The sequence below is a fragment of the Thamnophis sirtalis genome, unplaced genomic scaffold (assembly GCF_051295495.1).
Source record: "Thamnophis sirtalis isolate CommonGarterSnake01/CBP01778 unplaced genomic scaffold, rThaSir2_p1.2 scaffold_7, whole genome shotgun sequence".
Classification (NCBI taxonomy): Eukaryota; Metazoa; Chordata; class Lepidosauria; order Squamata; family Natricidae; genus Thamnophis; species Thamnophis sirtalis.
Window position 1 is genome coordinate 45,854,393 of NW_028261387.1, and position 12,071 is coordinate 45,866,463.

The 12,071-nt window shown below is 39.6% G+C and overlaps 1 protein-coding gene across 2 annotated transcripts in view; it reads left to right on the plus strand.

Moving 5' to 3' along the window:
• The window catches only part of MAPK13 (mitogen-activated protein kinase 13), a 31,949-nt gene that overhangs the window by 16,623 nt on the left and 3,255 nt on the right, over positions 1 to 12,071 (plus strand). For both annotated transcript variants that reach the window (XM_014053871.2, XM_087719909.1), the window contains 5 exons: positions 2,484 to 2,531; positions 4,576 to 4,690; positions 6,098 to 6,169; positions 8,393 to 8,472; positions 9,929 to 10,007. In XM_014053871.2, the coding sequence (XP_013909346.1) occupies positions 2,484 to 2,531; positions 4,576 to 4,690; positions 6,098 to 6,169; positions 8,393 to 8,472; positions 9,929 to 10,007 (394 nt within the window). The remainder of the gene's footprint in view (positions 1 to 2,483; positions 2,532 to 4,575; positions 4,691 to 6,097; positions 6,170 to 8,392; positions 8,473 to 9,928; positions 10,008 to 12,071) is intronic.

The following is a 12,071-nucleotide window of genomic DNA, read 5'->3' on the forward strand; positions in this document are numbered from 1 at the left end:
AGAATAGTTACCTGGTCGAACCCATGGAGCAGAAATGTTTCACACTGTCCTATTAGTGCTTACCATGTAATTGCAGAGATAGATGCACAATACTCAGAGTCTCAGCGAATGTTTATATTCTCATTAACTGTGGTGAAGAAGAGGAATTTAGACCTTAATAATTACAACAGAGGAATTGGGAAATGAAAGGCCTTTACAGACTGACTACTATCCCCTCTGTCCTGTCATTCTGCTGCAGCAGCACAAAAACAGGAAGAGATAGAAACACAGGTTTTCTCCCCACCCCCCTCCTGTTGAATGAAATGGAAGGCAATTTGCCAACGTGGCACTGAGTGTTTGGGAGAAAACTGTTAAGAAGAATAAGGAAATTGGGATCTGGCAAATCCACTGCTGTTTTGTGACACTCGCAGCACTACTGGTAGAACATCTGTGGCAGTGGAGCATTCACAGGCAAAGCAGGAAGATTCCTGCTTGGTGTCCTTCCCTCCAAAATATTGCTAGACTGTTAAGTGAGTTAAAGAATTGCTGTAAACCAGCAAGAAGAGTGCAATCTAAATTGTACCCAGTTTTTAATCTTAAAAGAATATGATTAAATTAGTGGGAACTGGATTACAGTTTAAGAGTTCATCCACACAGTTCCTTACTGTAGCATAAGCATACCCCATTACTGTTTCCCCAAGGACATTTCCTCCCAATACAGCCTCCATCTCAGAGTCGGCCCATTGCTTTGGCAGGCAGAAGTCATGTATTACCTTCCTTCTTTGCTCCAGTACTCTTGGCATAGCAGTTCTGCTGTGGGATCCTTCCTTTGGTTCATGTGGGTTGTACCAGTGGTCGGTTCCGGGTGGTGCGCCCTGGTACGAGCATACCAGTGGCAGCTGGGAGCAGCGGCCACTGTACCGGAAACGTGCTTTGGAGGGGCCCACCCATCTGCCCTCGTTTCTTACCTCTATTTGAGCTAACCGGGCCATTTGCGCATGCACGTGCAGTATATGGCGCCTGCGCAACCTCCACTGAGCATCTGTAGCATCGCAGGGCAGTGGGTGCGCATGTGTGCACAATGCCCGTTCCCCTGGATGCCCGGTCCTGTTGCAGCATACCAGTTGCAACGGGATCCGGAACCCACCACTGGGTTGCACACAGGGGTGGGCTTCAAAAATTTCAGCAATGGGTTTTCTGCTCGGTTGCTGGGTGGGTGTGGTCATGGTGGGTGTGGCTACTGTGGGCATGGGCTAATCTGCCTCCTGCACTACAGCCAGTGGGGGAGGAGTTTTTGCCTTCCCCAGGCTCCGGGTGCTTTCCTCAAGTCTCTGGGAAGGCAAAAAGTGCCTCCCCCGGGCTCCGGAGGCTTTCCGGAACTTCTGGGAGGCCTATTTTCCCCCTCCCTGAGCCTCTGCATGGGCCCTGCACTTACCTCGCATTCAAAATGGGTCAGGTGGAAACTCCTGGGTGGGGAGGGGTAGGGTAGGTGGGGCCAGCCAGGTGTGGGGTTTGGAGGTTCTCTGAACCAGCCATTACGTTAGCTACAGGTTCTCCCAAACCCGGGTGAACCTGTAGTAGCCCACCTCTGGTTGCACATTTTTCTTCTGTTTTAGCCAAACCTGGACAATCTAGATCGTGTAAGGACTTCAAATTGACTAGCCTATCCTTGGCTTATTGCACCTAACTGAAAAGTTAACCGAACAGACCTGGCTCTTGCCCCTTTGCAGCCTATATTCCCCTTCCCAATGGACAGCCTGCTTTTGGGGAAGCCTGCCTCCCTTTCCCACAGGATATTCTTTGAAAAGTTCACAACCCCCCCCCCCCCGAATGTAACCTAGAAGAGGTATGGCTTCCACATACAGTGAGGTTTTACAGAGCCAGTTAACAGTGAGATGGCAGCAAAGAGACAAAGGTGGCAGATGGGGTGAAAGGATGACTAGCCAACAAATCAACAGGTCACAAACATTTTGAGAGAAGGGTTGTGTGGATGTATGTAAGAGAGACTATAATTCAACATGTGTCTCATATACACTAACATCTTCGGCTTCAGTAATATTTACGTGGAGAGCAGATGCATCAAGTCTATGCAAATCCAGGTGACCATTAACATGCAATTAAGAAAAAACAACCTCTTTGGTGGCAGCCAGTAGTCATGAAGTCAATAGATGAATACTCTTTTGAATCCTTTGAAAAAAGAATGATTAATCCTTACAACACCCCCCTGGTAGACATTCTACCTCTATACTAATCAGTAGCAGATTTTTTCCTTTGAATATCCTGGCTGGTCACATTCAAATTTTTAGCCAGGGAAACTGCTTTTTCAGTGCTGAGGATCAAACGGGCATCAGACAGCCTAGATCATGTTAGGTGCTTGTTAGGGAGCAGCAAACCCGATGCGTGGCTCTGGGATGGAAGGAAAGAATGTGCTTATTATGTAATTATCTACTCTAGGATCAAATGGTGATAGTGAAAATTGAGTTTTCTAATTTTGTATACCGCAGGATCTAAAGCCGGGCAATTTAGCAGTGAATGAAGACTGTGAATTAAAGGTAAGATGTTTGTTTTTGTTTAATGAAAAAGTAGACTGCATTGTTGGTTCGACTATGTTGTTCTGAATCTTCAGTGCACTTTTCTCTGCAATACATTATTTGGAAATGACACCTACTTATTTTGATGGGATATCTAAAGATAGATTCATTGAAATCAGCCAATTTAAAGTGCACCTGGGTGGTAACATATTTATTGCATTTTATTAAGCAATTGTTTTGTTTGAAATGAAATTTTAGATGACATCATCTAATTTTCCATATTTCCTATTATTTCTTCCAACTATTTTCTTTCCTTGAAAAAAAAACTATTTTCTATTAATTACCGGTAGAAAAAAAGTATGTTCGCTAAGAGCCTTCACCTGGAAGGATCCTTATATTACATAACAATTCATATAATTAGAGTTTAATATTGTTCTCTATTTTAAACCTATACTGCAGAGGCTCAGAATTCAAATGCACAGTAATATTAATGCAGTTTACATCCCACTCTCAGTTTTAGACTTGCACGGTAATGGCATTTTGCCAGTACTCTTTCTATAATAGAATGCAATGCTTGGGGATGGAGTATATAGGAAAGAATCCTGGTGGTGTAGAGGTTAAAACTCAGTATTGCAGGCTAACTCTGTCCATAGTCTGTAGTTCAATCCTGATGGGGCTCAAGGTTGACTCAGCATTCTGAGGTTGGTAAAATGAGGACTCAAATTGTTGTGGGCAATAAGCCAGCATTGTAACTGCCCAAAGAGCTCTGTAAAAACTATGAGATGGTATAGAAGTCTAAATGCTATCACTAGACTTTCTGCCCTTGATTTATAGGTAGGCTTGGCAAATCTTTGGAACAGGAGTTTTGGCAAAGTATCTGAGTCTTGGCTAAACAAGATTATAACACTCAAAAAAATGAAAGAGAACTCGTTTCCCTCAGGTCTTTCCCACCTGTACTTAGTCATGCTATAAACATGTCCTGGCAATGCTTCTCTTGCTTCTCTGTTCCCATTAGGTTGTTTTCCTCTTGTCCCCAGCCCATGACTGAATCTAGTTTAAATTATCCTCAGATAAAGCAGTGCTTTCCCCTTATGCCAACAGCATCCAATGACAGTCTTAAGATGGGCAACATTTGTTATGCTTTTCCACCACTGTATGACAGCGGTCAAAGATGTGTTTAGAGAATTATAATTGACCATTTCAGGTGATGAAGACACATCCTCCATCTTCCTGTCATCCTTTTCTATACCAGTTTTGCTTTGGCAGCTGGGCAACTCAGTCCAGTGCCATTGGCTTATCAGAATTTCACAATAGGGCTGCGCAGAAACTTCTTTAATTCTGTGCCTTTACTTTGAACCCAGGCAAAATTAGCATGGAATGATAGGAGCAACCCCTCTTTTGCCTCTCATAACAAAACACTGAAAACTGGCATTTGTGGTATATCTAAAGAAGGAAGAAGAGGCCCCAAATAAGTGCTATTTTTTTGACTCAAGAGTCCTTGATTCTTGCCTGTTTTTTTAAAAAAAATATTATTCCACATGGATTATACAGAATGGGATGCCAGAGGAAAGGGCACAGGTAGGAGAGATGACACACATTGTCCTGCTGCAGTGCTGTGACTGGTGACATGCTGAAGAGGGAGGTCAGCACAGCCAGAGGGATCAACTAATTGTTGCTTATCACATGCTGTACCCACAACATCAAGAAGACGCAAGTTGATGTGACTTGGAACAGATGGCAACAGAGGCAGGCTAGGCATTGTAATTAGGCAGCACATTTTGAGCCAGTGTAGTTTCCTGCTGACTCAAATATGGGTGGATTGCCCTTTGGCTCAACAATGGGGAAAACCCCTCAGCTGGCATCATTAAAGCTAACTAAGGGTGCTTTTAGTCACCACTGTGTTAAAAAGAAACAATGGCTTTGTAATAGCAATCTCTATTGTTTCTAGGAAGAACTTAAGAAACTTAGTGGAGCGTTCTGAAAAAAACATTTTTTTCTTTTCCTATTGCTATGGGTACATGGCAACATCGTTCTCATTGTACAAAACAATTTTTCTTGTTTTTAGATCTTGGATTTTGGCTTAGCGAGGCATACAGACACAGAGATGACAGGCTATGTTGTAACTCGTTGGTACAGAGCACCTGAAGTGATTCTGAACTGGATGCATTACAACCAGACTGGTTGGTTAAATTATTTATTCATGGGGGAGGGGTTGGGAAATTCTTAATAAGTTGTGGATTATTGGCTAACTCTGGAGTTTCTATGTGACTTTTTAATGTATTTAATTCCCCCCCCCTTTTTTTCAGTAAGTATAGTACAAACCCTCACAGCGAGGCCTGATTCCAATTATGTTAAGCTGTGGCATTCAAATTGCATGAGCCCAATAATTAGAGTTGTAAAACATAGTATATAGCTTTGCAAATGATATGCCCAATGTAGGCAGTCTACTTTTCTTCAAGCAAACATTAATTAAAGTAGTATGGCTTCTCCTACTTTGCTTACTGAGAAGTTGTATTCTTTTCAGTGATCCTTGTACCTAGATAGATGCACAAAAGATTTCATCTAAATTGAATTTTCACCTTCCATAAACTACCAGACAGCTACCATGCACTGTGTTACATAATTTTATTTTCACTGCTATTAATTCCTGACACTCAGATTAATTCAGTCCAATTATTTTGCAGAGAATAGAACATAACAGAATCCTATTCTGTGTCTCCTGGTAAAATTAATCAGCATAAGTAATTTCTAACTCAATTGCATTGTGATATGTGGGCACATGTGCTTCAAATACAGCTGTTGACAAAACTACTACTGTGAAAAAGTTGTTTTGTTAGTCTAATGCAGGGGTGTCAAACTCACGTCATCACTGCGGCGTCATGTGATTTATCTAGACTTTTTTTCCCTTTGCTAAACTGGGCGTGGCCAGCACATGATGCATCCGGCCCACAGGCTGGGAGTTTGACAGCCCTGGTCTAATGCGTTTCTCCTGTAATAGCACCTTTGAATAAAATGAACCTAGAATATCTGAAAAAAACAGTGCCAGACATATATTTTGTGCAACTAAATTAGGATGGAAAAAATCTGACTACACACTTGCCCATTATAGTGTCCTCAAAATGGATTGCTCTTCAACATCCCAATCCTCTACAAGCACGAGAGTGGCTGGCTAGGAATTGTGTTAGACATAGCCGTGTGTGTGTGTGTGTGAGTGTTGGGGGAAACTTCCTTTGTGCAAAATAGCTCATTGCCTTATAGCACTTAAAGAGGATTTCAAAACCATAAAATAAGAATAATAAAAGATAATATTACAAGTTGGACTATCAGTTTTATGTTGAAAAAATCTGGATGACCACAAGATGGTAGCAAAGAGTTAGATTTTTCTATATCCCTTGGCTGCAACTTGTCTGGATTTTTGCAGCCCAGGTCTGATAGCTAAAGACACAGTAACGTAACTTGTAAACAAGCAGATCTATTACAAGCATGTGTAAAATATGTATTTTAGTTTCCAATGTTGCTATTTCAAACCTTAGCATTAAATCCTTTCTTGTCTCTCTTGCATCTTCTTCTTCCTCTTTTTCAAACAGTGGACATCTGGTCTGTTGGTTGTATCATGGCAGAAATGTTGACTGGGAAAACTCTGTTTAAGGGTAAAGACTGTATCCTTTTCTGTGCCACTGTCTGAAACTGATGCTCTCACAGTTTGTATTGAAAATATAAATAACATAGAGGGTTATCGGTAGGAAGAAATCTAATATGAAAATTCAAAATACTTATACTTGTACTTGTACTTATATAAGTACTGTGAGCTCAGTTTAATCTAAAAATCTATTTTCACATATTACGGGATTTTAATTAATAGCAAAGTTGTGGCAAACAGGGTTAATGAATGTTTTTCTCTCCCTTTAATGCTTGATGTTCATCATGGGTGGATCTTTAGCTGTGTTCAAGACAATGTATAATAGATTGTGCAAGACTTCACTTTCAAAAGCAAACATTACTTCAAGAAGCATTGAGCATCAACATTGCTCCTGTCTGTTCAGGTTGGACAGAGATCAGGGTATGAGGGGGAATGGTATTAAGAAAAGTATGGGGGCACAATGTTGCATTTGTCAGCAACAGCTTAAAACTGTTGACTTTATCCCTAGACTCAGGGAGTTGCCCTCAGCAGCTGATGCATGATCCTGAGAAAAGCCATGCTTGGCTTTGGAAAGTGAATGAATGAATAGAATAGAGCTGGAAGGGACCTTGGAAGTCTTCTAGTTCAGCCCTCCACTCCACCAGGAGAACCTATACCCATGATGCAAACCTATGGCAAGTGTGCCCAAAATGGCACATGGACCCATGTCACATGGCACGCACAGCATTGCCCATTCCTCTTCCGGGTTTCTAGCACACATGCGCATATGACAATCAGCTGACCTTTTTGCATGCGACATTGTTGGAAACCAGAAGAGCTGGCCTTCTCTTTTTTGGTGTGAGCATGTGTGCTGGCCAGATGATCAGCGCATATGCATGCGCGGCAGTAACTGGAAGATTTGCTGGGTGGTGTGCATGCGTGCCCTGGAAACCAGAAATTCATTTTCCAGTGCACACATGCCCCCTGGGCAGCTCCGCTTACTGGTTGCGGCCCAGATGAGCAAATGTGTGCAAAACACCCCCTTTTTGGCACTGTGTTCATGCACACATGCACATGCAAGCACTCCCTTTTCAGCACTCGGTGCCAAAAATGTTTGCCATCACTGACCTATACTATTTCAGATATATGACTGTCTAGTGCCGCCTTAAAAACTTCCAGTGATGGAGCACTCACAATTTCTGAAGGCAAGCTGTTCCACTGGTTAATTGTCCTCACATTTCACCCATCAAATCTCAAATTCTTCACTGTTCTGTCAGCAGCTCCTTAAACCGAATAATTTTTTTTCTTTGAAATGACACAATTCAAACACATTTACATTTATAAAGTCTTCTAGAAGTATAGCCACAACTTCCAGCAGTCCCTCTCACTCCTTCCCTTCTCTGCAGAGTTCCAAGATTCACTAGAATGAAGGCTAAGGTTACCATATACACAAGAATTCTAGCAATTGCTGTTCTTTCAGATAAGGCATCTATGAATAGTCAGTGCCCATGGTGAGGCAGCCTACATCTGCTCATTGCTTGGATCATTTGCCAATCTCTTCAGCAGCCTGAAAACTTACATGCACACTGCGCACTTATCTCTGTTAATGGAAAGGCATTTGCATTTTTAGGCAAGAGGTCATAGATTATGCTGTTAGACATTTCTGATATACTTACAACCACAATTGAGACCAAAATTTATGTGGTTAAGTAAGAAATTTGTTGAGTGAGTTTTGTCCCATTTTACAACCTTTCTTGTCACAGTTGTTAAGTGAATCATTGCAATTGTTAAGTGAGTAACATGGTTTTAAGTGAATCTGGTTTACCCATTGACTTTGCTTGTCAGAAGGCTGCAAAAAGAGATCACATGATCCCGGGACACTGCAGCCGTCATAAATATAGTTGCCAACATCTGAATTTTGATCCCGTGACCATGGGGATACAGCAACGGTCGTGTGAAAAATGGTCATATCACTTTTTTCAATGATATCATAACTTTGAATGGTCACTAAATGAACTGTTGTAAGCCGAGGACTATCTATACTTCAACACTAATGATTGTGGGTTGCAGGCCTTAGTCTCCCTAACAATCAATGATCTAGCAGGAAAGATTCATTATCTCTCAGTCTAGTGATGCCAACAACAAGGTATGGAAGCAAGCAATCTTCCCCTTTTATAGAAAAAGTAGGATAAATGGAGCCATTTATGGAGGTTTTTTTTGTCAAATTCAACGTCTGTTGGTAATACTTGATTCAGCCTCCCAGATCTTGATCAGCTCACCCAGATCCTGAAAGTGACAGGAAGCCCTGGAGAGGAGTTTGTGCAAAAACTGGAAGACAAAGCGGTAAGATGCTCTATTTTGCAATTTAGAGGCAAACTCATATGTTCTTATTGTTTTAAAAAGTTTAACTTTCTGCCCAACTTTCATAAATGATGTCAACTGTTATTGTACCTATGTATCCCACCGCTCCTCCAATTAACTCAAAGTAATGTGCTTGTTCATAGCCCCATTAATCTTACCTAAAACCCTGTCAGATAAAATAGAGAAAACTGATGTGATGGGTATCTTCCTAGCTTTAATTTAGTACTATAAACTACCACCCTTGTAAGCTTCTCTGACCAAGAAAATTGAATGATATTATACCAGCATTTTGTTTTAATAACCTTTGAGTTTTATAACATGCATTATTAATATTGATTAGTACTTGTTTATTTCTGCATCACTGTTGAGAATTGTTGGGTGCATTCAGCTTCTGACAAAAACCATTGAACACTAACTCTGAAATTAAATGAAATACTGGGGTTGTAACAGCTGGAGAAAGACGTTTGCAGGTGCACTTTCCTTCTCTAAAGCAAAACTGGGAGGGAAAATGGTCCTGGTTTGCCTGTTTTGTACACAGCCTGATGAAAGACAGCTTCCCTGTCAGTATAGGAAGGTTTTCCTGTCATGGAAAGGATATTGCATCATAAAAATTGAAAAAAGAAATGACATAAAAGTGTTAAACGAAGGCCAAAGTAAGCTGGAATGTGCTAGCTATAAAGATAGCATGAGAAAGTATCTTTATAGACTGACAATTTCTTCTTATGAAAATGGCAAATGAATGTAGATATTCAGAGATCAGTAAATTGAAATATTTCGCTTCCAGAAATTGAAAATGGAATACTATGCATATTTATTTAGATTCAAATCCTACTTTGGTTTGGTTTTTGTTTAGTATTGCACCTTATTCACTTGGAGAAATCAAAACAAACAGGCAAAAACTGCCATCTGAACCATAAAGGTATTTTTTGAAGTGCCGTCCGTTGCTCTTAGGATGAGCAGCACCAAAGCCAGATGAAAGATGCCCTTTCTTTCTCTTCCTCAAAGGTTCCCTTTCTTTTGTTTCCTAAATCCCATTTTCTATATTGCTCTTCTTACCTAGTTAACTACCAGGGGCAAGAGGCTGCTCTTTTTAGATGGCTGAATAGTTTCTCTCCCAGTTGTCTGCCTTCTGAACTCTCTCATTATATGAAATTAGGCAGCATGTTATACATTAAATTACAAGCTTCCATCTTGATATAAAGAGAGATGCAACTATTAGGAGCCATGATGTCATATTATTATTACTACTACAGTAAAATTATTACTTTGTCTTGTGTATAACACAGCTCAAAGGAGACTAATGTGGACCTTTTATACTTTGTATAAAAGAAGTGTATGGTCAGTATGTGGGCTTCTAATCAATCTATAAAGAGTAGATAATGATGTAACTTTTCAAGGTGACATTTATATGGCTTTATGAAAATGTTATTTCTTTTAGGCTAAAAACTACATACAGACACTTCCTAAAATTCCCAAAATGGATTTATCTCTGCTTTTACCCAAAGCCAGTCCTCTAGGTAAGTTCTTTTATATGTTTTAATTTACCATAAAATTAACATTCCCCAGAAAGATTATACAACTGAAATGTATTATTTAACTTTTATTCGGATGACAGATGAACATGTCAAAACAATCTCTTTTATGATTCTAGCCGAGCCAGCATATTCTGTGCAACTTTGATAACAAATAAATCTTCAAAATGTAATTAAGCATGAATAATGTATTACCCTCTGGATGTTGTTGTGAAAATAAATCCCCTTGAGTACAATGGGAAATACTCTAAAGTAAATGTTGTATTACATGCCAGTCTTCTCTAACTTAGCAGCCACAAGTGGCATTTTTGGTATTCAAAACAAAACATGAGTTGCAAGAGTTTGGATCCAATCCCAGAGTAAAATTTTACCATTTCAAGTAGTATCATTTGGTGGAGGGTTCCGAGTACTGCTAGCTCGCCAGCTGGGCTGCTCTGTGCCTTGTGACAAGGGGTTGCCTTTTCTTACCCACATGTTTTCTGGTCGAGCCAGTATGACAGCAGGCACCAATCATGTCCCTGCTACAATTTGTTTAGACTGGATCTGATAATATGGAAGTGAGTGATGAACAGTTAAGCACATCAGCAAACAAAAGATTGATCTGAGCCAGATGACTGCCCAATCTGGTTTTTTTTTTGCTTTAAAATAAATGTTAGGGGAAATTAGCATTTACAAGTGAATCGGTCCCAGTTAAGGTTCTTCTCGTACAAGTTTTGTTAACAGTACTGATATGACATAAACATTAAGAATACTAGCATAATTTTATCAGATTGCAACATGCATAGAGTCATCTCAAACTGTGAGATGGGTAGCAGATAAATATAATCATGAATAAATTTAACAATGAATAAAATAATGTTGTTGTGGCTTGTTGAAGTTTGATAGGCACATATTGAAAATATTTAAGCAATCTGATAGGGATTTATGAAAATAGAATCTGTATACTTGATGGCCTTATGACTTTAGATTGGAAAAAATATTGAGAAGAATAGCAGAGTACCTATTAGCTCAGTACCTCAAGATTTATTTAAAGAAACTTCCCTGCTGAAACAAGGTGTAGATTTTGGTAACATTGTAAACAACTGTAACTCTCTTCTCAGTGGATAAGAGCAAGGTTGTATTCTTGTTTCAAGTGGATTTTTTTTTTTTAAACTATATCTTCATCATTTTTCTGCCAATTGGCTAGTAGCAGTCAGTCTGTGCTGCACTGCATTGCAATTTCCTCTTACGTTTGTGGTAAAAAACAAGGTAATAAGGGAGCATTGATGATAATAATGATGGTGATATTATCCATTCAGTCATGTCTGTCTCTTGGTGATTCTACAAGCCAGGTCTCTCTGCATCTTCTGATCTTGCACTACTTCTTTTAGTTGTTTTAAGCTCTGACTGGTGTCAGCTTTGATAATGTGCAGTCATCATGTTCTTTGGCAGCCTGGTTTCCTTTTACCGCTAAGTCTTCCAATCATAATTGCTTTCTCCAGTAAATTCCTCCTCATTACATGGCCAAAATAAGTGAGGCACAGTTTTGTGATTTTGAAGGGAATGTTAGGTGGTCCCATTTTCACTGTTTTATTTCAAGAACACTTGAATTTTATTTTTACTTTCAAATAAAAAGTATTTTCCATTTCCTACATATTTCTAAATTTTACTCTTACCTCCCCACTATGGTCTGGATAAGAGCACTTTTCCAAAACCTCTACTTGTTGTGAGGAGAAATTCTTCATTGGCTCCATGGTGAGAACTGACCAGTAATGTAATGGTAAAATTTACAAATATACATGAAGTCACTTGGGTTTCACCCTCCTTCAAATACAATGTAGTTAAATTAAATAGAATGTTTCAGCTTGATGTATTATGAAGGAACTTCAACAAAGATGTTTTAAAAGTTAAACTTTGTTGAAGTTACAGGCCACTTTACAATCCATCAAACTGAATCTTTCTACCTAATTTAACTATGTTGTAAGCAAATATAGCCAATTTCGCCCACCAGCCATCTTAAGCTTTTAGATTTATATTTCCTATAATAAACAATTATAGCTTTCTTTTAAT